Source organism: Marmota monax, unplaced genomic scaffold (genome assembly GCF_021218885.2).
Source record: "Marmota monax isolate L192 unplaced genomic scaffold, Marmota_monax_Labrador192_F-V1.1 WCK01_AAM20220418_F8-fsc00253, whole genome shotgun sequence".
Taxonomy (NCBI): Eukaryota; Metazoa; Chordata; class Mammalia; order Rodentia; family Sciuridae; genus Marmota; species Marmota monax.
In genome coordinates, this window is record NW_026695237.1 from 689,945 (window position 1) to 717,531 (window position 27,587).

Sequence of the window (27,587 nt, forward strand, 5' to 3'; positions counted from 1 at the left end):
GTTACACATGACAGTATAATCCATGTATTTTTGACCCTCTGTGATATGATTTTTCTACCAACATATGTAACCTTTATTCCTAAGGGCTTCAGGTTCTCTCTAATAAGCTTTTCTTGAAGCACATGAGTGACCCCAGATTCAGTGTTCCTGCACCCAGTTGACCTCACCATAATGATCGCTATGCAGGACCACTACTGATTTCTCACAGGGCTGAAGCCGCCGTCTATACTGGGAGACTCTCTGGGCAAGGAATTTGATTTTTTTGTCACCTGTATATTTTTAACAATAGTGAGACTGGGTATCCAGGTGAGCCTGGGTATCCAGGTTTTATGATTGAACAAAATGAGTGAATAAATGAATGCCTGAGGGATACGCCTTAAAATTTTTCTCAGAACACCTGTAGATAATCACCCCTGTCTTGAAGTGTATGGTGACACAGAACCAGCAAGAGCAGCAAGGTCACAAGAAATCAAGAAGAATGTAAAGTTAAAGAGTGTTGGCTTGTGGGCCTTATAATTTTTTTACCTGTAAAGAAAAAGGTTTGCTTTATCTATCCCATGAAACAATTATGATTCCCAAACAACTGCAACTTCCTTTTTTTGTTTCTATGATGCAAAGGCCACCATTTTCTGGAGCTTAGGATGTAACCTAATGTGAGGTTAAAAAAAAAATGTCAGAATACAAAGTGATCTGAGCCACATTGGACTGCTGGAAGATCATACAAACTTTGCCAAAACAAATAATCTTGAATGATAGAAATTATATGCGGGTGATAAAATAATGAGAAAGAAACAGAAGTATACACTCAGTACCCTCTAAATCTTGTCGAATATAATAATAATGATGACAAAATAATCTAGCATTAAAATGCAAGTCTTACAAAAAATCTCCACATATATCATTTATGTTGTTTTTGCCAAAAAAAAAACAGCAATTATTTTGGATTTTACTGTCATGTGTAACAATTATTTTCTTATGGAAGTAGAACTTGAACCTCATAGAAATTAAGGAAGCCCGAGGACAAAGACTAAATGAAAAGCAGTTATCTGCAGATTGATAATCACTGATTGGGTCATAGGCCATTCTGCCCATGCCTCTGGAGTCTGACTTATTCTGGTGTTCATGGCACTATCAAAACAAATCTCTGGCCATAGTGCATATCTGAGGCTGTATGTGTTCTGTACTCCACGATACTACTAAGCAAAAGCAGCAGCAAAATTTTCAACACAGAAGGGGAATAGCATTTGTGATGTGTCAAGGTCACTTCTTGAGTCCACCCATGAATGGTCGGCTTAAACTTTCTTTTTAAAAACGTTTTCAGTTGGTGATTTAAACTTTCAATATGATCCAACATTTTTTCACACAAGCTTCTGCCTCTGACCAATATGCTCATGCATGTACATGAAAACTCTAAAAAGGATAAGAGAAAAGAATAGAAAAAACACAGGCTACACTAGATTTATGACACCACATTCCCAGTTATGTGCTAGATGTAGGGTACTATGAGTGAAAGAGAGGACATGTCCTTAACAAGGTTCTGATTAAGAGGACACAAATTCTACTAAAGAATTAGGAACTCTACCACAGCCTTGCAGATTCTACCTAAAATCTCTCAAATGATTCACTCCTCACTCTACTGTCCTTTTCTAGGACAGGCCCCACACTTGGACAATATCTACTCATCCTTTGGATATCAGCACTGAGGAAGCCATGTGCCAAGTGCTATCCATCATCTATGATTGATGTGCTTCCTGTGAGAACCCTCAGTATTTGGTGAGTACCCTTTTCCTTGTGCTTTTACACTGTAGTGAGTACATGTTTATCTTTCCCACTGTAAATGGGATTCTCAATTTTTCTTTTTCTTTTTTAATTTCCTTGATTCTAGTTTAGTGCTGAGCACATCATGTTATAGTTCAGAGAGAAGAGATAAAAGTGATAACTCAATTTATCAAAGAGGTCAAGTAAAAGTTGAGACTGAATCAAAAAAGCAAAAATCCTTCCACTCTTTATTTATTTCAGCATACTGATATTTCCATAAATCTGCAAGTAGAAGAGAAGCTGTTTGATAAAAGCCATTTAATATATATAATATACAGAAATAATTTTAAGTCTGTTTATATAATGGATTCTTTTGGTACTTACCAAAAAATTAAGATATAAATAAGTAACTAGAAATGAAACCATCCATCACTGTGTAGTGATACACAGGAACTGCACTTCATTTCAGGAAAAAAATTCCAAATAATTCCTACTAAGTTAGAAGAATAAAGTACATTTGTCATGGCATACATTATCATATTCCATTAAATCACAACTATTTAAAAATTTTTAAATAAAAATGTTCAGGCTTAATTCTGTCTTTACATTCAGAAATAATTATATCACTGGCTACATACAATTCTCTCATCATGCAAAAAAGTCTCAGTTGTTTTCTAAGGTCTAATTAAGTCAAATGAACTAATAATAGCAATTTAATTATCACACTGTAAATAATAGATGTGTAGAAATTGAATAGTTGAATGTTATTTCCTGCCTATAGTATTGCTACCACTCAATTGACTTTCTTTATCTATCAGAAGAATTAATAAGTACTTATGGCCAAAATGAGAATCTCATTATTGTAGCAGCTTTGTTATTCTTTTATAAAATCCTTACAATCATGTGCTTATGTATAGAAAGGAGTAGGAAACAGAAACAGGAGGTTAAGACAGGTATGTAAATTGAATACTGATAGCTACAATTATATTTATTGAAAATATTGATCTGGTCTGCTCAATGTACCAAAACAATCAGTTACAGCAGACATTAGCGCAAGTTTAACCTGATAATTTATTTGTGGGGAACAAAAAGCTAGTTCTGAGTAGAAAAAACTTCAGATCTTTCCTTATAAACACAAGAATTTTAAAGATAGTAAGCCAGAAAATGCAACAGTAATGCTTACAATCCTTCTCAATTAGACAGAAAAGACAATTGAAGACAACTGTTAAAATACCTTTCAGCCTGAATATATATATATATATATATATATATATATATATATATATATATATATATATATATATATATTTCAGCCTATATATCTTCTTGTTCCAAGAAGGCTTTTGATTAAAAAAACTTTTATAAGAGGTATCACATCTAGAAGTGATGAAAATAAATTAGTTCCCCTTCCCCCTCCCCCCCCAGGTATTGTTTAACTTCTAAAGCATAAAAAGCTATATAATGTCCTATACAAATTAATCAGTGTTCTTAAAGTAAAGCAGTTTTAGACTGATGACATTACACTGTATATGCATTAATTAGGCATCTTTAGTCTAATCAGTCTCTAAGGTTATCATTTAATTCTTGGCAATATAAAATAACTGGAATGCATTTTGGTACTTAAGTCATGAATTGTGGAGAACAAGAAGCGGCATGTTATAGTGAACAGGGTTTGTATTTGACAAACAATTGCAATGTTGAACAAATCTCTTCTATAAATTTTGTGATTTGTTTTGCTGTTGGCCACTTGCAGTAGATCCTTGCTTTGATTGTTCAGTGTCTGCCTCTAACATTTCATCTTCATCATCGTGTAGATCTTTTGCAATTAGTTGTCTAGCTAATTTAATATTCAGTCCTTCGTTGTAGTGAAGTTTCCTCCTCAATTCAAATTGTCGCTTTTTTTCTCGTTCTTCAAGTGAGAAGTCATTTTTCTCCTCGACTCTGCTTTTTTTTTCTTGAATCCAATACTTTGGTTCTGAGCCTTCAACAGCAGTTAATTTCTTAGCTAGAACATCTGGAGTCATGGCTTCAGTGGTTTCTGTATCACTATATGCATCTTCATCATCACTCATCATACTATGGTAAGGAGTGCTTGGTTCATCTATTTTCATTAAACCATAGTCTTTGCCTGCTGGGTGATATGTTGCCAGGATGTTCATTTCATCCCACTTCTGGGATTTTTTACTCAACTCCTCTTCAACACTCCGGTGGGGCTGCTCCACCGAGGACACCACCGAGGAAGTCGCAGACGTCTTGTTCTTCAGGATCCCCTTGATGGGTGGGTGCGAGGCGGTGGAGGCCACTATTGCCGGTCTTTCTGGGTGTCGGCTCAGGGTTGCTGCTGGTGTGGGGTCTGGGAAGAGAAGGTCAAATGCTAGCAGAACTCACTAGATACCCACGGAGCTCCTTCAGAACTGAGTGACACAACAACCCCAAGGCCACAGCCCTCTACCACCGGTCCTTCACCCCAGAAATTAGATTTTTGGGGGGGCGGGGTGGTATTAGGGATTGAACTCAGGGACACTCAACCACTAAACCACATCCCCAGCCCTATTTTGTATTTTATTTAGAGATAGGGTCTCACTGAGTTGCTTAGCACCTCACTTTTGCTGAGGCTGGCTTTGAACTCACCATCCTCCTGCCTAGTGGGAATAACTGCTTGAGAAAACTCGAATAGGTGAATAATAATGTAACTGGAATGGAGGTGTTGAAGTTAAAACAAAAAGCTTACTAGGACAAGGAAAAATAAAAGTCAAAGCAAAGAGAAATACATCCTATAAAGAGTCCCAGAAAAACCTGAGAAATGGTTTTATGAAATTTCTGGATATGGGTTTGATTTAAAGGCAACAGTATATGTTGTCACTTACATTCCATTCAAATGCTGCCAAAGCACTTATTGAAGCTGCTACTGTACCAACCAGGCCACTGTTGTTATTACTGGCAAAAAGGGGATGCACCCATCTGGAATGCAAGCAAACAGACTAAGGTTAGAGTTAAAAGATCCAAATCAGACTTTTTGAAAACAGAATAATGTTAAGTAGGGTGGTCCATTTTGCTACTTCTTAAGAGCAATAATCAGTAAACTATATTTGGTGGGCTAAATTCAGCCTGTCACCACTTTTTCATGACCCATAAGCCAAGAACATTTTTCCCACATTTTTGAATGATTAAAAATGGTTTAAAATTCTAAAGAATGACACTATTTTTCGAAATGTTAAATTAAATGAAATTTAAATTTCAGTGTCCATAAATAGTTTTCTTGGAACATAGCCATGCTCATGGGTTTAACATAAGGGAGTCTGGGTGCTTTGTGATACAACAGCAATGTCATGTGGCTGCAATAAACTCTAAGGCTTTTAATAGGAAAACCTACAGAACTTTGCCCTGAGGAACATTGGCATATCCACTTATATGCTCTGAGTTGAACCTGTCTTTGGACCCAAACTGCCAGACCTCCTATCAACCCTTGCCCCTTGAATCAGCCACACAGACCCCAAAGCTGGGTAGGAAGAAGTTCTTTTCTATTTTTCCAGCCATAGAATCCTGTTCTCAGTCATCTCCCTTTTCCATCACATTGCCTGCTATGCTTAAGACTCAAAGATGAAGAGAGATCCCTTGAATGGACAAGCACCAGTTCTGACAGAAAAGAACTGGAGTATAAGACCCTGGAGTACTTCTTCTGTCTCTGCCTTTTTAACCCTCTGTAAAAAACACTTTTTTCTAATCAGCTATTTCAGTACAGGGTAGGGACTGAACTGGTTTGTTGCTTTGGAATTTGGTTGAGACTTCCATATTTCACAAAAGAAGGCAACTTCAGACTGGATGCCCCAAATAAAAATCCATTTTTAACTTATAGTTGGTCTGACTCCAATCACCCTAGCTGTCATTTGCCAGTCTCCATTTCCTTTCATGCTATTTAGGTGGTCACAAGTTTTGTAAAGAAAGTATTTACTGAGTACCTATTATATACCCATTATATACAGTCTCCATGCCCATAGAGGAAGATGCAGTCTCTACTGCAATATAATTGTGGTCAAAGATGCCACACTACAAAACCCATATGATCAGTCCCTGGGCAAGGACCACTTTTAGCACTATCATAGGAAATAGAATACACTTTCAGTAACTGCACAGAACATATGAAATAGACAGATGTAGTACCCAGATATTCAGGGTAGGGTTGGAATAATTTGGGAGTAAGCTAGCCATTGGAGGAGAACAGAGAGGGGAGATGAATTTAGATAAGAGAAACAGTATTAACTCAGGTTTGGGAGCAAAGAAGGAATATGCTCTGAGTTGAACCTGTCTTTGGACCCAAACTGTCAGACCTCCTATCAACCCTTGCCACAGCTCAAGTAGAACTGATGGGAGATTCAAGCAGTACAGACACCCAGTGTGGACTGGAAGCAGCCAGGTTCCAGAGGGATGCTTATTTAAAAGCATCTTCACCAAACATCATTCCACAAAGCACTGTGCAGTAGTAAGAAGCCAAGGCAGAAGATTCTTGATGAAGATTATGGGAAAAGCACACAAGATATAACTGAACTTGTAGGTTCTCAAATGCCAGAAGAAAACCTCTCATAATTGGTGACACTATGTTTTTTTTTTCTGGAATTACAGGTCACGATTATAAGTAGATTTATGAAGAGCCACCAGCAAATGGGCAACCAATGTACATCAAATAAGACCAACATGGCCAACTTTTTCTTTATTCACATATAAACACACACACACACACACACACACACGGAAAATTGTCTCAGGAAACTCTGGCCTACTTAGCAGCCACGAAGACATTTCTCAACAAATTGGTCTTCAGCATTGCCTGAGCAGAAAAGGAGCCATGTGATGGTAAAAGAACTACAAATGCACCCAATATACCCAAGCTGCTCTGTTCAGGGTGCTAACATTAGTAAGTTTTCCAGCACTCCTAAAGAGAGAAATGTTTTCCTATAGACTATGTTATGACAACAGTTTTTTAAATTTTTTTTTAATTCTGAAAGGTCAAGATGGTGGAGTAGAGAAGGTTACTTTCCAAATTACTCCATGGCTTGGGACCAGGAAAGAGTACAAACAGCTTCTCTTTGAGATCAGTTGAAAGAAAGAAAAGAAAGGAAGGAAGGAAGAAAAAAAGAAAGAAAGAAATCCTACTGGAATTTAATACTGGACTCGTAGAATGGACTAGGGACACAGAAGGTTTTTTGTTTGTTTGTGCCGCAGTCTGGCTGGGCACAATCAGGAGCCACTTGTCAAAAGAAACTAACTTTATTTTTAGAACCACACACGCCAAACAAAACAGCCTCTCAGGAAAAACCCTCAGAGCCTCAACTGCCACCACCGGCTTTCCACAAGCCTCTCTCTCCCCTCCACAAGACTCTCTCCACCTCCCACAATCCTCCTGCTCTTGAGGCCAATTGGCTGGGTCACATGGGCGGAGCCAAAAAAGTCCCCCAATGAGCAGCTCCGTGGTCTGAAAAGGCAGGGAAACAGCCCAATGAGAATCACCGCAGAGGAGCCAATCAGCTAGATGTTGCTGGGGCCGAGGAGCCAATCAGCTAGATGTTGCTGGGGCCGTTGTGAGCCAATCATCAGCCGGCAGCTGGAAGTTTGCTGGCAGCTGGAAGTTTGCTGGGGCCCCTTCGGCTGTGGCTCTCAACATCTCCCCCTCTCTGTTTAAACAAAAAGCATGTGGCTTAGGGACCGTGCCTGCCTTAGGTTGTCCAATAATACATATGGTCCTTAGGTTGGTACCATTGCAATTGGATCTTACCCATCACTGACTACCGGTCCAGTATACAGCCACACCTGTGGAGAGGTCTTTGTACCAGCAGGGGGGTGAGGTTCTTTGCCTCACCTCTGTTGGCCCCCAAATTTTAGCTGGACGATCATGACAAGCAGAAGGGAGGAAGATACACCAAGCCAATTGACGGCTCCTTTTGGAAAAATTGTACCACCAATGACATCATCAGCAAAAATACCCCAACACTACCACAAGTCGCTGCACCAACAGATAGTTCACAATGCATACAGGTGAGCTCACAATGTGTCCAGGCAAGTTCTGCAAGCAGTTCAGTGATGGCTATTGTAGAAGCTGTAGATTGGTTTTATCTTTGACTTCACCAGCACTGGGATGAAGATAGGAATTCTGGCAATAATGGCTAAAGAAAAAATTATGTAACATTACAGAAGGCACTAAAAGAAAACAATTTTCTTAACAATTTACATTGTCTTCACTGGCACTGGGATGAAGATAGGAATTCTGGCAATAATGGCTAAAGAAAAAATTATGTAACATTACAGAAGGCACTAAAAGAAAACAATTTTCTTAACAATTTACATTATCTTTAAGAGAATTATTAAATATAATGAAAAGGTGAAAGTAAACAAACAGATCTGTTAACCTTCTTTTTTGTTTACATATTAAAACAATCCTCAACAGTTGTTTACCCAATTTAAATTAAACCATATAAATCACGTGAAAAAAAATATTTGGATCCATTTTATCATGAGTGCTCATCATATATGATATATGGACATTCGTACATTCAAACATATAACACAAAACACAAGTGTGCACACATAATATAATACATACAACACATAACATTATAGTAAAGGCCTTATAACTTTTTACAGGTGAAATCTCCATTGCAATGTTTAAAAACTCTATAGTCAAAAAATAGAACTGATCAGCAAAACATTAACCTAGGTCTGTATGAGCTCAAAAAACAAAATAGAACTTCATGATATGGCAAAGGGCAATAATAAAATAGATATTGAAAAAAGCATCCTGGTTCTGTTGCAGATGTAAGAATAGCCAAACTGGAGTTTTGGATATCAGTTGTTATGGATTTGAGCCAAATCATCTTCTTTTTGGTCTGTAGAAATCGATTTAGTTAATCTTTCTGGAATCCAAATCGGCTGCTGTTCTCCCTGTGGAAACACATAAACAGACCCCCGACTCCAGACAATCACTGGGTCAGGACCTTGGTTAATCTCTCTGGAATCCAAATCGGCTGCTGTTCTCCCTGTGGAAACACACAAACAGACCCCCGACTCCAGACAATTACTGGGTCAGGACCTTTCCATTGTCCTGTTAGAATATCCTTCCAAAGTACCTTGGGCTTATGCACATTTTTTGGACACATATGCCTTTCCACAGCACTAAGTCCTGATGAATCCAAATTTAAAAAGTTTAGAGTAAAAAGGGTTATTTTAAGTTTATCTTTGGGGAATATATACCCCTTCCCAATTCCTTCTTTTTGCTTTAATAAGTACATTTTAATAGTTTGATGAGCTCTTTCAACTATGCCTTGTCCCTGTGGATTGTATGGGATTCCTGTTATATGAGTAATGCCAAATGTTGAGCAAAATTGTTTAAAAGAGGTAGAAGTATAACCAGGGGCATTATCTGTTTTTAACTGTTTTGGAACACCCACAGTGGCAAAATTTTGTAAGCAATGAGCTATAACATCTTTAGTTTTTTCTCCGGCATGAAGGGAGCCCATCAAAAATCCAGAAGAAGTATCAACTGTAACATGAAATATTTTAATTTTCCAAATTCTGGCAAGTGTGTGACGTCCATCTGCCAAATATGGTTAGGTATCAATCCTCTAGGATTGACTCCAAGATTAACTTGTGGTAAAAAGGTCACACAATTTTGACATTGTTTTATTATTTGTCTAGCTTGTTCCTTAGTTATTTTAAAATGCTTTTGTAAAGTATTAGCATTGACATGGAACTTTTTATGAAAATTTATAGCTTCTTCTAGTGTAGAGAAAATATGTATGTCATGTGTAGTTTTATCTGCTAAATCATTGCCCAAACTAAGGGCTCCAGGCAATCCTGTATGTGCCCTGATATGTCCTATAAAGAATGGATCTTTTCTGTCCCAGATTAGACTTTGTATAGTGGAAAGCAAAGAGAAAACAGTAGAAGAAGGGGAAATCCTACCAGCATCTTCAAGAGATACTATAGCATTAACTACATACTGACTATCAGAAAATAAATTAAATACAGAATCTTTAAACATCACAAAAGCTTGTAAAACTGCATTAAGCTCTACCTTTTGAGCTGATTGTTTGGGTACTAAAAATGTAAAAGTTTGATCAGGGGTAACTACTGCTGCTGTACCATTATTTGACCCATCAGTGAATATATTTGGAGCATTCATGATAGGTGTTTTTCTTGTCATTTTTGGAAAAATTACAGGATGCAATGACCAAAAAGACAATAAAGGATTAGATGGTAAGTGGTTATCAAATGAAACATTAGATTTGCACACGATTATTGCCCAAGTATTTAACTCATTAGCTAACTCATCAATTTGATTCATAGTATATGGAGTAATAATTTTATTGGGAGAAATTCCAAACACTCCCTTTGCTGCTTTTATTCCTTTGAGTATTAATTGTCCTACAGCCTCAGGATACCTAGTAAGAATAGTGTTAGGAGAATAAGATAAATGTATCCATAATAATGGACCTTCTTGCCAAAATACTCCTGTAGGAATATTTTTTGTTGGTAGTACAATAAATAATAAAGGCAAACTTATATCAATTCTATCCAAATGCATATTTTCCATATATGTTTCAATGATTTTTATTGCCTTTCTTGCTTCAGGCGTTAACATTCGGGGTGAATTTGGATCTGATGGACCTTTTAGGATATCAAATAAAGGTCCCAACTCTCCTGTTGGTATACCTAAATAAGGCCTTATCCAATTTATGTCTCCTAATAACTTTTGAAAGTCATTAAGTGATTTGAGTTGATCTACTCGTATTTGAATTTTTGGTGGACGGACCATGGTTGAGGATAATAGAACTCCTAAATAATTAACTGGAAAATTTAATTGTACTTTATCTATTGCTATCTCTAGATTATAATTTTTTAATAAGTTTGTAAGTGTGGCATAACATTCTAGCAATGTGTTTTTATCTTTGTGTGCTAATAATACATCATCCATATAGTGAAATATTTGTAGTTCAGGATTTTGATTTCTAAGTGGCTGGATTGCTTTGTTAACATAAATTTGACACATAGTTGGGCTGTTAGCCATCCCTTGAGGGAGTACTTTCCATTCATATCTCTGACCAGGACCTTCATGATTCAGTGCAGGGATAGTAAATGCAAAACGTGGACTATCCTCAGGATGAATTGGAATTGAAAAAAAACAATCTTTAATATCTATAACTAAAACATACCAGGTTTTTGGCAAAGCAGACAACTGAGGAATCCCTGATTGAGCAGGTCCCATAATAACCATCTCATTATTAATGGCTCTTAAATCTTGCAATAATCTCCATTTACCAGGTTTCTTTTTGATGACAAAAATGGGAGTATTATGGGGAGATACAGAAGGTTGTATATGTCCTTCTGCTAATTGTTGTTTGACCAGGTCATGGGCTGCTTGTATCTTTTCTTTAGTCAGGGGCCACTGAGAAACCCATACTGGTCTTTCTGATTTCCAAGTAATTTTTATTGTCTCAGTGGCCCTTTCTGAAAATCCAACCCATGTCTGTCTGTTCCTTGATCTATTTGTATTGGTGCTGCTATACCTTGTTCTTGTTTTTCTAATCTTTTTCCTTTCCTAAAACCTTGTCTAGTCATAATAGTGGGTGCATTTTGGTTGATGTTGTTTGTTAATGTCAAACCTAATTGATCTAGGACATCTCGTCCCCATAAATTTACGGGAAGATGATCCAATACATATGGCTGTATAGTTCCTTCACATCCTTCAGGATCCTTCCAATCTAATACCATTGCACTTCTATGGGGATTAGTTGCCACTCCTAGGCCTCGAAGCATTTGAGTGGCTTGTTGTAATGGCCAATGTTTTGGCCATTCTTGACGAGAGATGATGCTAAGGTCTGCACCTGTATCCAGTAGCCCATTAAATTCATGTCCTTGAATATTTAGTTTTAGCATGGGGCGAGAATCTAAATTTAAAGAAAGCATAGCCCAATCTACACCTGTGGAGCCTAATCCCTTGGAACCTCTTTCTACAGTACGACTGGAAAATTTATCATGTAGGCTGGGTATTATTAGTAACTGTGCTATTCTATCTCCTGGTGAAATTACTGATATACCCTTTGGAGAACTGGCTATAATTTTTATTTCACCTTCATAATTGGGATCAATTACCCCAGGACTTATCATAAATCCTTTTAGAGTAGAAGAGCTGCGTCCCAATAATAAGCCTACTGTTCCTTTGGGAAGAGGTCCTTTCACCCCTGTGGGAATGATTTGAACTCCCATCTCTGGAGTTAGTACTGCTCTGGCGGAGGCGCAGATGTCCAACCCTGCGCTCCCTCTGGTTTGTCTGATGAGGGATCTGATGGACAATGTGTCCTGGGCACTACCCTGATGGGGTTGCTGGGTTCCTCCAGTGCTCCGTATATTTGTGGTTTTGGGCCCCGGAGCATTGGGCCCCCCTGTCCATTTTTTGGCAATGGAGCCCGATGCCTTTCTCCACGATATCATGGATAAACACCTGGTCCTTGTTCGTTTTTTGATAATGGAGTACCCTCTATGGTGGTTTGAGAACGGCATTCATTAGCCCAATGTCTCCCTCTACGGCATCGTGGGCAAATACCTGGTATTCTACTCCTTTGATACCTAGTTTTGTTAAACCCTCCTCCAATGGGGCAATTCCTTTTAAAATGTCCTGTTTGTTCACAATTGTAGCATGTTCTTGGCCTGGCAGCTAAAGCCTGTTTTACTGCAGCTGCCACAATTTGCCCTTGTTCATTAATGTCTCTGGCATCTAAAGCCTGTTTTACTGCAGCTGCCACGACTTGCTCTTGTTCATTAATGTCTCTACATAATTTAATATATGTGTTTAAATCTTCATGTTTCCATGGTCTAATGATATCTCTGCACCAACGATTCGCTTGCTCATAAGCCAGGTGTTTTAGTAATGGCATTACTTGTTCTGTATTCCCAAAAACTCTGGTAGCTGTTTGAATAAGCCTATCTACAAATTCAGCATAAGGTTCATTAGCTCCTTGTATTACCTTAGATAATTGACCTTGTAAACCTCCATGTCCTTGTAAAGTCTTCCATGCCTTAATTGCATCTGCAGCAATTTGTGCGTATATGCCAGGATCATATGCAATTTGTTGCTGCTGATCCTCATAAGGTCCCTTTCCTAACAACATATCTAGATTTCTCTGAGGATAACCAGCTGCTGCATTTCGCCTAGCCATCTCCTTGCAAAATTCCTCATTGGCAACCTTCCATAACAGGTATTGTCCTCCATTTAGCACAGCTTTACACATATTAGCCCAATCTGCTGGCGTCATGTTCAAGTTGTTAATGGATTCGACCATGCTTACAGTGAAGGGTGCTTGAGGACCATAGGTTGTTACAGCCTCTTTTAGCTGCTTCACTGTTTTGAAATTTAAAACTTGGTAAAATCGCTGCCCTCCTGCCTCAAATACAGGGCATGTTAATATTTGAGATCTTGTCTCAGGATCCCAACTATCAACTGCGGGGGTTGGGGACCTCCCAGCATATGGAGGTGGCCTTGTTAGTTGGACACTTACGTCCTCTGGTGATAGAAAGGTGTTAGTAGCAGTCTCCTGTAGAGGTGGTGCTGTTGGTTGGACACTTACACCCTCTGGTGATAGAAAGGTGTTAGTAGCAGTCTCCTGTTGTAACTTTCCCCCTGATGGCTTTTTCTGTTTTACACTTTCTTTCTCTGTCTGACTAGCTTGAGAGGCCTTCTCTTTTACTTGAATCTTTTCCTCTGTCTGACTAACTTGAGAGACCTTCTCTTTTACTTGAATCATTATGTCTTCTTCTTCCTCTACCATTGTCTGAACTGAAGGCTTTGGACTAAGCAAACAAGATATGAACGTCCACAATGGCAATGTGCCAACTGGCAGAGTCCCTGGGCTTTTCTTTTCTATTCTTTTTAAATCTTCACCATGATGGTTCCATTGTGATATATTTAACAACTCCTCCTTAAAAAGCCATGGGCTACATTTTTGTATTGTATCAACGTATGCCCTGATTGTTCTTGATTTTACTGAGATGCCTCCTTCCTCTAACAATTTACTTAACACTCTTTCAGTTTGTTTTTTACTAATTTCTGATCCCGTATTTCTACTATAATACAACCCAACAAGATAACGCCTAACAAAACTGAAACTGAGTGAAACAAAATTGGAACAACACAAAATCATTATAATAGCCTCCTGAAATGTCCATCCATCCTTTCTCCCTATCTGTTCCTCAGATGTGAGCGGTTTTTCTTCCATCTTACACATCTCCAGGGACAGGCAACTTAAAACAAAAGTGAAACAAAATAACAAAAGAAGAATCTTAAAATGGCTACCCATCCTCTCGCCCTGCCCTCAGGGGCGAGCAGTTCACTTACCCTCAGTCGCTCCCCGTGCAAGCCACCAAATGCTGCAGTCTGGCTGGGCACAATCAGGAGCCACTTGTCAAAAGAAACTAACTTTATTTTTAGAACCACACACGCCAAACAAAACAGCCTCTCAGGAAAAACCCTCAGAGCCTCAACTGCCACCACCGGCTTTCCACAAGCCTCTCTCTCCCCTCCACAAGACTCTCTCCACCTCCCACAATCCTCCTGCTCTTGAGGCCGATTGGCTGGGTCACGTGGGCGGAGCCAAAAAAGTCCCCCAATGAGCAGCTCCGTGGTCTGAAAGGGCAGGGAAACAGCCCAATGAGCATCACCGCAGAGGAGCCAATCAGCTAGATGTTGCTGGGGCCGAGGAGCCAATCAGCTAGGTTTTTTGTTTGTTTGTTTGTTTTTTGAGAGAGAGAGAGAGAATTTTAATATTTATTTTTCAGTTTTCGGTGGACACAACATCTTTGTTTGTATGTGGTGCTGAGGATCGAACCTGGGCCACACGCATACCAGACAAGCACGCTACCGCTTGAGCCACATCCCCAGCCCGGGACACAGAAGTTTCAATAGAATAAAGCAAAAGAAAATAATACAACACCAGCACCACTGGCTGCCAATGCAGATCCATTGCAGGCAGGTCAGAGAGAGAGACTAAGAGAGCCCACATTCCAAGTGGCACTGAGGTGTGTCTTAAAACACGGGATGATAATCCAGTACATTGTTGAGCTGATCCAGTGGATGACTGCACTTTGCTTTCATGTGAGAGGGATGCTGCACATCTCCCAGTGACCTGCAGAGAGTGGGATCAGCCATCATCTTTTTTCATCGTGCTTTGGTGGCTGGCTAGTGTGGGTCAAAACCCAAGTGCCTAGACCTGTGTAATTCCAGATGGGTCCAAAAACCTGACCTGACAAAGTCAAAGGACCCAGAGTTTGACTAGAAAAACAGGTGAAATTAAATTCTGGCATGAACAGTGTTGTACTCAGAGGAATTTGAGACACTCAGACCTGAGAGATCCTGGGTGTCTGTTACACTTTGAGTCTTGCAGTTCACAGGACCAGCTGGGATGACTAGGGACTTGATCTAGTGAGAGAGGAAATGTGCGCTTGGGACTCAACCGAATGGCCAAGATAGGGAGCCATGGGAGGTAGAGGAGGGCAAAGGACTGGCTCCTCCACTGCTCAAGTAGAACCCAAGGGGGAGTCAAGCAGTACAGACACCTGTGTAGACTGGAAGCAGCCAGGTTCCAGAGGGGTGCTGATTTAAAAGCTTCACCAAATATCATTCCACAAAGCATTGGGGATCTAGCTAGACCCAAACAGCACCACCTCTGGGAACTCCTTTCACAGAACTCTACACTTGCACCTCACTATGAGTGGAGTAGATGATACCCTCCAACACAACACACCTCATACTGCTGAGAAGGGAAGCTGAGAATAGGCAACAGGAAAAAACTGACAGCCTGCAACTACTAATACTTTTGTGCACAATGCATACCTCCAGAAAAAAATGGAAAGACAGGCAATTAGGAACTGACAATCAACATATAATATTATAGACAACTTTTTACCATCACTGCAGAAACAATACATTAATCTTCCATCAAGAACATTTTTAACTTTTGTGTGGTGAGTGGTCATGGACATTTAAATATATACATATTTGTCTCACTCTTATTTCTAGCATTTCTTGAAGATAGTTATTTTCTTGACTCTGTATTTTGGGGACTAGTGTTTTTTATAGGTATACCTTGGTTTTGCTTTATATTTTTTGTCTTATATTCTTTTTCTCTTATTTCCCTTGATTCTCTTCCTCTCTTGTCTTTTGCTAACAGCCAAATTTTATTGTTCTCTTTTTCACTGATCTTTTAATTCTTTACTATCTCTCTCTCTCATGCTCTCTATCAATTATTACATCCTAAATCTCCTCTGCATTCTCCCTCTTCACCTTTTTTAAATGGCAAACTCTTTTATGAACACAACATTTATACTGTCAGCAATTGCCTACATACCCTTTCTCTTTATACTGCCAATTAACATTGGAGATGCCAAAATAGGAACTAAGTATTTAGTTCAATGTTGAATATTGATTGCATTGAATATTATTTGTCTACCACTAAAGCATGAGGTACTAGAAAACTTCAAAAACAATGTAAATTCATATAATAGAAGCTCTGCCACCTCAAGATTCTTACTGATAAATGGGTAGACATACAAACAACATAAAAAAGCAAAGGGAACAAATTATCCTAAAGAAGTCAAAATACCTCATAATAGAATCCAATGACATTAAAGTGGAGTAAATGACATAGAAGGAATTGAGAAAGTTCATAGTTAAACTGATCTATGAATTAAAAGGCAATGTATGGAATGAAATTAGAAAGAAAATCCAAGAAGTGAAAGACCATCTAAATAAGTAGATAGAAATCCTGAAGAATCAATAAGAAATTCTTAAAAGAAGGAATCAAATAAACAAAATTTAAAGCTCAATGGAAAGCATCACCAGGCAAACAGAGTTCCAGGCAAAGAAGATAAAATATATAATCTTGAAAATAAAATTGACCACAGAGAAAAGATGTCAAGAGAACACAAACAGAACTTACAAGAAAGATGGGATAACATGAAAAGACCAAATTTAAGATTTATAGGGATAGATGAAGGCTCTGAGATACAAACCAAAGGAACGTACAATCTTTTCAATGAAATAATATCTGAAAATTTCCCCAAACTTAATAATGAAGTGGAAATCAAATACAGTACTCCAAATATACAACAAAATTACAACAGACCTACACCAAGGTATATTTTAATGGAAATGCCAGAACAGAATAATGATAAAATTTTAAAGGCTGCTAGAGAAAACTGACAGGACATATTTAGAAGGAAACCAATTCTAATAGCAGCTGAATTCTCAACCCAAACCTTCAAAGCTAGGAGGTTTTAGATAATATATACCAAGCCCTGACAGAAAAAGAATGCCAAGCAAAAATACTATATCCAACAAAACTAAGCTTCAGATTTGATAATGAAATAAAAACCTTCAATAATAAACATGTTAAGAGAATTCATAACTAGAAACCCAGCACTACAAAACATATTCAATAAGATATTTCATGAAGAAGAAATGAACAATGAAAGTGAAAACCAGTAAAGGGAGGAACTACACTCGAACAATAAGCAATCAAAGGAGAAACTAATTCAAATTATAAACCAAAAATAAATCAAAATAACAGGAAATAGGGGCTAAGGTTGTTGCTCAACAGTAGAGCGCTCATCTAGCATGTGTGAGGTCCTGGGTTCAATCCTCAGCACTAAATAAATTTTTTTTTAAATTTAATGACAGGAAATAAAAATCAATTCTCATAATAACACTGAATGTAAATGGCCTAAACTCATCAATCAAAGACACAGAGGGGCTGGGATTGTGGCTCAGTGGTGGAGCGCTCACCTAGCACATGCAAGATGCTGGGTTTGATCCTCAGCAACATATAACAATAAATAAAATAAAGGGATCGTGTCCAACTACAACTAAAAAAAATTTTAAAAAAGACACAGACTATATTAAAAAACAAGACCCAACAACATGCTGTCTCCAAAAAGACTCACCTCATAAGCAAAGACATCCACAGTCTGAAGGTAAAAGCATGGGGAAAATCTTATAATTCATATGGATCTCATAAATGAGCAGGGGTTTCTATACTTATATCAGATAAAGTGGACTTCATACCCAAGTTTATTAGAAAGGACCAAGAAATCAATTTCATACTGCTTAAAGGAATGATACATCAACAAGATATAACAATCAGAAACATTTCTGTCCCTAATGATGGAGTACCTACATACATCAAACAAACCCTTCTCAATTTCAAAATCAAATAGACCACAACACAATAATACTGGATGCCTTTACCATCATCACTGGATAGCTCCTCCAAACAAAAACTAAACAAAGAAGCTAAAACTAATAAATATAATTAATAACTTAGAGTTAGCAAACATATATAGAATATTTCATCCCTCAATGACTAAATACACTTTCCTATCAGGAGCACACAGATCATTTTCTAAAATAGACCACAATTAGGCCACAAAGCAATACTTAGTAAATACAAAATATAGAGATAATACCTTGCATTATATCAGATAATAACAGAATGAAATTAGAAATCAATGGCATAGATAAAAATAGAAGCTTATCTAGTATCTAAAGACTAAATAATATGCTAATGAATGATGAGTGGATAGCTGAAGAAATCAGGATGAAATTTTTAAAAAAATGCTTATAGGTAAATGACAAGAGCAACACAATATATCAAAATATTCTAAGCCACTATGAAGATGGTTCTAAGAGGAAAGTTCATAGCATTGAGCTCATTCATTTAAAGAATAGAAATTAACAAAATAAATAATGCACCTCAAAAAAAAAAAAAAAAAATATATATATATATATATATATATATATATATAATAAAACTACACCTTGAAGTCCTAAAAAAAGAACAAATCAATACTAAAGGCGGTATAAGACTGTAAATAATTAAAAAATCAGAGCAAAAATCAATGAAATTGAAATCCACACCACCACCCCCCAAAAAAAACTCAAAAAATTAATGAAACAAAAGGATGGTTCTTTTTTATTTTTAATTGAATGGCTAAATACTTTTTTATTGTATTTTATTTTTTAATTTTTTATTTGTTTTAATTAATTATACATGACAGTAGAATGCATTTATGCACTTTGATGTATCATACATAGATGGGATATAATTTCATTTTTCTGAGTGTACATATTACAGAATCATATTGGTCATGTAGTCACATGTATACACACAGTAATAATGTTGGCTTCATTCTACTATCTTTTCTAACCCCACAGCACCTCCCCTACCCTCCCATGGCTTCCCTCTACCTAATCTAAGGTAACACTATTCTTCCCTAGGGCCCCCAGACTTATTGTGAATTAGCATCTGCATATTAAGAAAAAACATTCAGCCTTTGGTTTTGTCTTTGAAAAAAATCAATAAGATTGATAAAACCCTAGCCTGCTAAACAAGAAAAAAGGGGAAAACATCAAATTTCTAAAATTTGAAATCTTGAAGACATGGACATATTTCTAGAGAAATGTGACCTTCCCAGATTGAACCAGGAGGACATACAAAATTTAAATAGATCAATTTGAAGCAATGAATTTGAAGATTCCATCAAAATCCTGCCAACAAAAAGTCCAGGACCAGATGGATTCTCAGCCAAGTTCTACCTTCAAATAAAAACTAACCCCAGTAGTCCTCTTACTATTACAACAGAAAAGGAGGGAACACTCCCAAACTCATTCAGTGAAGCTAGTATCACCCTGATACCAAAAGCAGACAAAAACACACCAAGGAAAGAAAACTTCAGACCAATATACCTAATGAACATAGATGCAAAAATTCTTAATAAAATACTGGCAAATCACATACAAAACCATACTAAAAAGATAGTGCACAGTGATCCAGTGGGGTTCATCCCAGGGATGCAAGATTGGTTGAACATATGGAAATCCGGTTATCTAAATATATACAGAAAAAACATTTGACAAAATACAGCATCCATTCATGTTCAAAACACTAGAAAAAATTAGGGATAGTAGGAATATACCTCAACATTGTAAAAGGGATATATGCTAAAATCAAGACCAACATCATTCTAAGTGAAGAAAATTGAAAGCATTCACTCTAAAAACAGGAATAAGACAGTGATGCCCTCTTTCACCAATTCTACTCAACATAGTCCTTGAAGCCCTAGCCAGAGCAATGAGGCAAAAATATAAAATGAAAGGGATACATATAGGAAAAGCAGAACTCAAACTATTTGCTGACAACATGATCCTATAATCAAATGCCAAAAAAACTCCACCAGAAAATGTTTAGAGCTCATAAACAAATTCAGCAAAGTAGCAGGATATAAAATTAACAGCAATAAATTAATTGTGTTCCTATACACCAATGATGAATCAGCCAAAAGAGAAATTAAGAAACCTATCCCATTCACAATACCCTCAAAAATATAAAATAAAGTATATGGGAATGAATCTAACAAAAGAAGTGAAGAACTTTTCTACTAAAATGAAACCTACAGAACACTAAAAAAAGAATTGAAGAAGACCTTAGAAGATAGAAAGATCTCACAATGTTCTTGGATAGGCAGAATTATTATTGTCAAAATGTCCATACTACCAAATGCACTATACAGATTTAATGCAATTCCTATTAAAATCCCAATGACATCTTTCGTAGAAATAGAAAAAGCAGACATGAAATTCATTTGGAAAATAAGAGGCCCAGAATAGCCAAAGCAATCCTTACCAAAAGAAGTGAAACAGGAGGCATCACAATACCAGACATTAAAATATACTACATAACAACAGTGACAAAAACAGCATGCTTGGGCTGGGATTGTGGCTCAGTGGCAGAGTGCTTGTCTAGCATGTGTGAGGCATTGGATTTGATTCTCAGCACCACATGTAAACAAATAAAGATCCATTGACAACTAATAAAATATTTTAAAACTTAAAAAATAGCGTGTTATTGGTACCAAAACAGACATGAAGACTAATAGAACAGAACAGAAGACACAGAGACAAATCAACATATATTTAGTTATCTCATACTAGACAAAGACATCATAAACATACATTGGAGAAAACATAGCCTCTTCAACAACGGTGCTGGGAAAACTGGAAATCCATATGTAGCAGAATGAAATTGAACTCCTATCTCTTGCCTGCACAAAATTCAACTCAAAGTAGATCCAAGGTATTAGAACAGAGAACCTGTGCCTTTACTAGAAGAAAAATTAGCCCCAAGACTCTATCATGTCAGCATAGGAACTAACTTCCTCAACAAGACTCCTAAAGTGCAAGTAGTAAAATCGAGAATCAATAAATGGGATGGTATCAAACTAAAAAGCTTCTTCACAGCAAAGGAAACAATCCAGAAAGTGATGAGAGAACCTTCAGAACAGAAGAAAATCTTTGTCACCTGCGCTTCAGAGCATTAATCCCCAGGATATACAAAGATCTCAAAAAACTTAACAAAAAAACAATAACTCAATCAATAAATGGGCAAAGGACCTGAACAAACACTTCACAGAAGAAGAAATATGAATGGTCAACAAATATATGAAAAAAATGTTTAATATCTCTAGCAATTAGAGAAATACAAATTAAAACTACACTGAGAGTCTAACTCAAGTAAGAATGGCAATTATCAAGAACAAAAGTAACAATAAATGTTGGCAAGGATGTGGGGAGAAAGGTACTCTTATACATTGTTGGTGGGACTGCAAATTGGTACAACCACTCTGGAAAGCAGTATGGACATTCCTTAGAATACTTGGAATAGAATCATCCTTTGACCTAGCTATCCTACTCTTCAGTTTATACCAAAAGGACTTAAAAATAGTATTCTACAGTGGCACACCCACATCTAAGCTATGGAACTAAGTGCCCTTCAACCAACCTAGGCTAACAAAATTTGATATATATACACAATAGAGTATTACTCAGCCATCAAGAAGAATGACTTTATGACATTTGCCAGTAAATGGATGGATCTGGAGAATATTATGCTAATTGAAATAAACTAATCCCCAAAAAACAAAGGTCAAATGTTCTCTGATACGTAGATGCTAGCACACAACAATGGAAAGAGTGGAAGAATCAAGTTTAGTAGATTAGACAAAGGGGAATGAATGGAAGGAGGTAAGAATAGGAAAGACAATGGAATGATTATGACATAATTTCCTATGTACATGTATAGATATATCACAGTGAATCTATGTCATAAACAATCATGAGCCTGTGATCCTAATGACAGTACTATATACTCCATGTTTGTATAAATGAGTCAAATTATACTCTACTGTCATATGTAACCAAAAAGATCAAAAATTAAGAAAATAAATGCAGAACTATTAAATATGTAGATATATATGAGATAATTTTTCTTCTGAAATTCAGCAAAGTATTTTACTGTTCAAAGTAAAAATTCAAGTATTATATATTGAAATTTATAAAGTTTAAATAAAATATGACAATAACTTTATAAGTAATTTGAAGAAGTATATACAACTATAATTTTGTGAGATTATTATACCATATGTATAACATTATTTAAAGTTAGAAAGTTAGATAGTAAATAACACATACTGTAAGCCCTGAAGAAATCACTGAAATATTGGAACAAATATGAATAACTATCAAGATAAAACAAATATGAATGCTCAACTAGTCCAAAATGAAACAAGAATGGAAAAATATTATTTATTTGTAAGTATCTTTTAAAAAGTAAGTGATTTAAATGCTATTTTATTAAAGAATTGTATGCATAAAACAAGACAAATAAATTTAGATTATAACAATTCACGTTTATAAATGTCCAAAAAAATTTAATATGTTCAACACTGGGAATTGAACCCAGGGCCTTGCACACATCAGGAAAGGCCCTAGGTTTATATAAGCACTGGGTTAATGATCAGCCTCAGGCAGGTGGGGCAAGATGTCAAAGCCAACTCCTGGGCATGGGGATCTTTAAACCTCTCCTTTGAATCCAGGCTCTGAGACCCTGGACCTGCAGTGGTCAGTGTTTGTCTGGGTAGAGTCTGAGAATCTGGGAGAGGGACCACAAATAGGGTGAGAACTAAAAATGAACAGCAAGGTGTTCATTGAGTGGAAAAATAAGATATTTTAAGAGGTTTTACTAGTTTTACTAAGAAAGAGCAGCAGGGGTGCCGCAGTCTGGCTGGGCACAATCAGGAGCCACTTGTCAAAAGAAACTAACTTTATTATTAGAACCACACACACCAAACAAAACAGCCTCTCAGGAAAAACCCTCAGAGCCCCAACTGCCACCACCAGCTTCCCACAAGCCTCTCTCTCCAACACAAGCTTCTCCACCTCCCACAATCCTCCTGGTCTTGAGGCCCATTGGCTGGGTCGCGTGGGCAGAGCCAAAAAAGTCCCCCAACGAGCAGCTCTGTGGTCTGAAAGGGCAGGGAAACAGCCCAATGAGCATCACCGAAGAGAAGCCAATCAGCTAGATGTTGCTGGGGCTGCTGTGAGCCAATCATCAGCTGGCAGTCTGAAAGTTTGCTGGGGCCCCTTAGGCTGTGGCTCTCAACACAGGGGAACCAAGGATGGGAGAAAGATGAAGGTGAAAAGGCCAGAACAGGATTAGGGGGGACAGAGGTGATGGTTCATTGCAGAATATTTAAGATTCTTGACCAAAAAAAATTATTCTTAAAGATCAGCAAAGTAGAGGTAGGGAATCAAGAAGATAAAGGGGGTGGGAAAAAGAAAAGGGGAATAAAATAAATCAAAATTATTCTATACCTATTGATGTATTACAATAAATTCCACTTTTGTGAAAAATTATAATGCACCAATGGGGGAAAAATACATGTAAATAAATAGAAGACCAGAGAATAAAGGAGATGAATAGGGGAAGGGAGAAGGGGAGGAAGAATGGGAAGTGTATTGGAGCAAATTATGTGCATATACAAATATGTCACAGTGAGCATAACATAATAAAAGAAAAAGAAAAGACAAAAATTACCTCTTGTAATTGAAATTAATTATGCATTTAAAGAATTACAAATTTCCATATTTTTCTGGAGCAAGTAATATGAGTGGACTTCATATGACACATCAGGACGCTGGCAGCTCAAGCAGAAAATGTAAACTGGTAGGCAGTGCTATGGAGTGGGCTGGGTCAAAGGTTTTAATAATGAGTGAAACAATATAAAAAAATCAATGGAGCCAACCCTCACCATACGCAGCCCTGGGGAGTGGGTTACAATTTCAGGTAGCCCAGTGCATATTTGGCAAACAAAGCAACTGATGAGTGGGTGCTCCTGCAGTACAGTTGTAGGTCCTCAGCTTGTGGACTGCACTGAGCCAGATCCCTGATGGGCCTGGAGTTTGGGTTGTGAGGAAAACTGGAAAATGGAGCTAAGAAAGCATGAAGACAGAAATGCAAAAGGACCATGTTTGTGCTGTCAAGGTGGTGGGTATCCTGGCTTTAATACCAAAAGTGAGTCTCCACAGTGTGTCCACACTGTGAAGTATTTAGCAGAACTCCTGAAACACATGTGCTCAGGCATGCTACCTTCTGCTTTCCAATGATAATCATGATCAGTCATAGAAACATCCTCAAAGATTGAGTAATTATGAAAAGATGAAGATAATATACATTTGGCTGCACAGATGAGCATTTGGACCAGTTTTTTATTTACCTAAGACATTAGCATGATGAAGGAGCCAGGATAGTTGTGGAAGGTCATGGAGAATAACCAGAACACTTGTTCCAAAGGGGACTATGTTTTTGTCTCAAAATAGAAGACAGTGATTTTGATTCAAATAGAGGAGGAAAATGGTGATCTAGTTCCTGGCCACAGTTTAGAAGGAATGGACTTCCAGCATGAACAATAGGACATGAAGCACAGAGAGATTGATGCCAAGGAGGCAGAAGTCAGGGCAGGAGTGAGCTGTACCTGTCAACCTCCTGAAAAGTACTTCCCTGCTGAAAGGGAGGACGACCATGGGTCTCCGTTCTTCCACTTAAACAGCACACTGTATTGTGTAGCTACAGAAGCAGTGACCCAGAGCCTTGTTTCCAGCTGACACAAAAACTCCAGGAAGTAATTTCCAGCTTGGAAGCATTTCTCTAACTCTTCTCAAGATAGCACTAAAACAACATGTAAGTAACGTATGAATAGTTCTCCGGAGGGGGGAAAATGAGAAATAATTGAGTACAAATTGCCTCATGAGACACTTCAGGTAAGGGCACTGCACTAAGCTCATTCAAAGGAACAGAAGTGTCTCTGGGAGGTCCTCCTTTCCCACCTCTGGCTCCTGCTTTCATACAACCTGCAAAAGCGTGAGACCTCAGTTCCACACTCTCACCCATCAGACTCGTCCAGAAAATGGCGCCTACGATCCCGTTGCCTGAGCCGGTGTCAGTAGTCTCTTCTGAAATCTCCTCTGATGTGCCAGTCACGAGAAGAAGTACAGCAAAGGGGAGGACCTGGTGTGTGGGGGTACCACCACATCACTGCATTCCATTATGACGGAACTATAGAGGGCGTGGTGGAAAGAAACTGTCCCCTTCCCGAGAGCAAGTTTGGTTCCAGGAGCAGATCTGGAGTCTGGAAGCACTTCCGGTCACTCCTGGACTGCTCAAATCCAACACGTTGACTTCATGAATGAGTTGAGCAGAGGGAAGAACCGCAAGAACCTGGACACCAGCTGCCTCTTTTGGCACAATTGGAAAACGCAATGCTCCAACGTGCTGCAAGAGAATGGGAGCGGCACCAGCGTCCTGTCTGCAGGTGCGGTCCCCCATCTCATACCCTGAGTCTAAACCCGCTGCCTCCGGAGGAGAACCAAATTCTGTGTCATCTCTTTCTAGCAACATTGGTCAAAGTGTGCCCTTCTGCCTCCTCATCCCTGGGCAGGCTGGCCAGGGATCTGCAGTTGTGTTCTGGGAATTTATGACTGTGCTGTTGGGTTCCAAGGATGTTGGTGAGGCCCTGGTGGTATCCTCTCCTGAGAAGAAGCATACTGGGGAACTGAGTTCTAGAATGTTTGAATCTGGTGCTGTCTTCCAACAGAATAAGAAGGTCATGAAAAGACTGAAGTAGGAAGTCTGGCACCATTTTTTCACTGGGTCCCTGTGAATAGTTTTGAGTCAGTATGTCTACACTGCAGCTGGGTCATCATGCCCGGGGAAGAAAGGGAGCTTAGGCACCAGCCATTTGTGCTACAGATGCCACCATGAAAATGTTAGAATTAAAAAGGGCTTTCTGGGTACAAGTTTGGCAAACTCCATGGAAAATTCCTCCTCCAAATTAACTGGCTTTTTCTAATGATTTTTGTTTGTTTCTTCTTTTTATTCTTGTTATTTGTTTTGGTACCAGGGATTGAACTCAGAGGCACTGAACCATTGAGCCACATCCCCAGCCCCCTGCCCTTTTTTTTTGAGACAGGGTCTCCCTTAATTGCTTGGGCCTTGCTAAGTTGATAAGTCTGGTTTCAAACTCGCAATACTCCTGCACTGGGATTAAAGGCATGCAAAAAAATAATAAACTGGCTTGCCAGAGAGGCCAGAAAAAAATAATGTATTATATTTCCCATTAATAGCAAGAAGAGCTCAAAGCTGTAGTCATTTCTCTATTTGCTCTGCAGAGTCCCTAAAGTGGTATGCTTACACTGTGGCTGGACCAGCAGCAGCAGCAAGAATCCCACCAACCAGGGCACCAGCTGCCTCCTAACATCTGAAGAGGTTCCATGCCACCTGCTCAAGACCCATGTCTCAGAGACCACCCTGACCCACTCTTCAGGCATCCAAGGGCCACTGATCATGGAGTTATCTGGCACTACTCCTTTGACAACCTCAGTGAGAAGTTTTATGACCCTCACTCAGCCCCCCCCCCCCACAACACACAAAAATCACGTCTCATTGCTGAAATGATTGCATTTGGCCTTCAGCCATATTCTTTTGTAGACGATGTTGGCTTTAAAAGGTTGCTCAAATGCTTGAAACCTCAATACTCTTTGCCTTCTCTTTCTTACTTGTACAGGACAGCTATCCTGGGTATGAATGTCAATGTAAAAGAATATGTCACAGCTGAAATAAGCTGACAGTGATGTGGTCCTTCCAGAATATGGATGAGTAACCAGACCCATGAGTACCTGACCCTTATGACTCAATGTAGGTCCTACCACATTGTGAGGACCACTGTTGTTTGGCATTTTTGGTTGTGTCACATCAATTGTGACCACAGTGGCAAGAGCATGCAGAAGCCTAAATGACCTTCAGATTGGTACCATAGTCACTGATGACCTGAGCATAGGGAAGAAACTGAATTAGGGGAACATTGAGCATGCAATGCTTCAGCTACATAGTGAAACTGATCACAAACTAGGCCATTAAGAGCCAAAGAATGGTGCAGAACCTACTGAGCATTGCAGTAGTTCTCCAGCTGTGAGAATGGGTTTTCCAGTGACTCTAAGTAAAAAACTAGGAGATGTAGAAGGACCTATCTCATAACCACCTTATCCAGGACATGCCTTCCAAGTGGAACACATTGTTCCATGTGCTTGAGTGATTCATTGTGCAAAAAAGAACAATTAACATAATGACCACTGAGTCTAACTTCAGAGAACTGATCAGCTGTAACCAGTGAAAGGTCATGCAGTCTGTTTGTGACACATTGAGACCCTTGGATGAGCACCCACATGTCCACTTTGAGCCAGGTTATCCCCATGATCCACATTTTCAGCAGGAAGTTTGAGATGCTGTTTGGGGAGATTATGGGCATGACACCATGCTGAAGTTGCTGAAGGAAGCCCTAGTGAAGTATCTGTCTACCATCCTCCACCATCCCATGTTCTTCTTTGGCATTCTGTGGAT

At 38.4% G+C, this 27,587-nt stretch overlaps 1 protein-coding gene across 1 annotated transcript; it reads right to left on the bottom strand.

Moving 5' to 3' along the window:
- Positions 1 to 3,470: 3,470 nt before the first annotated feature.
- On the bottom strand, positions 3,471 to 25,589 carry LOC124089454 (protein phosphatase inhibitor 2-like). Its single transcript, XM_046439496.1, has 3 exons — positions 25,274 to 25,589; positions 25,019 to 25,156; positions 3,471 to 4,111 (listed from the first exon to the last, which is right to left on the bottom strand). Exons 1-3 carry the CDS (start codon positions 25,587 to 25,589, stop codon positions 3,471 to 3,473), a joined length of 1,095 nt encoding a protein of 364 aa, XP_046295452.1.
- Positions 25,590 to 27,587: the final 1,998 nt, after the last annotated feature.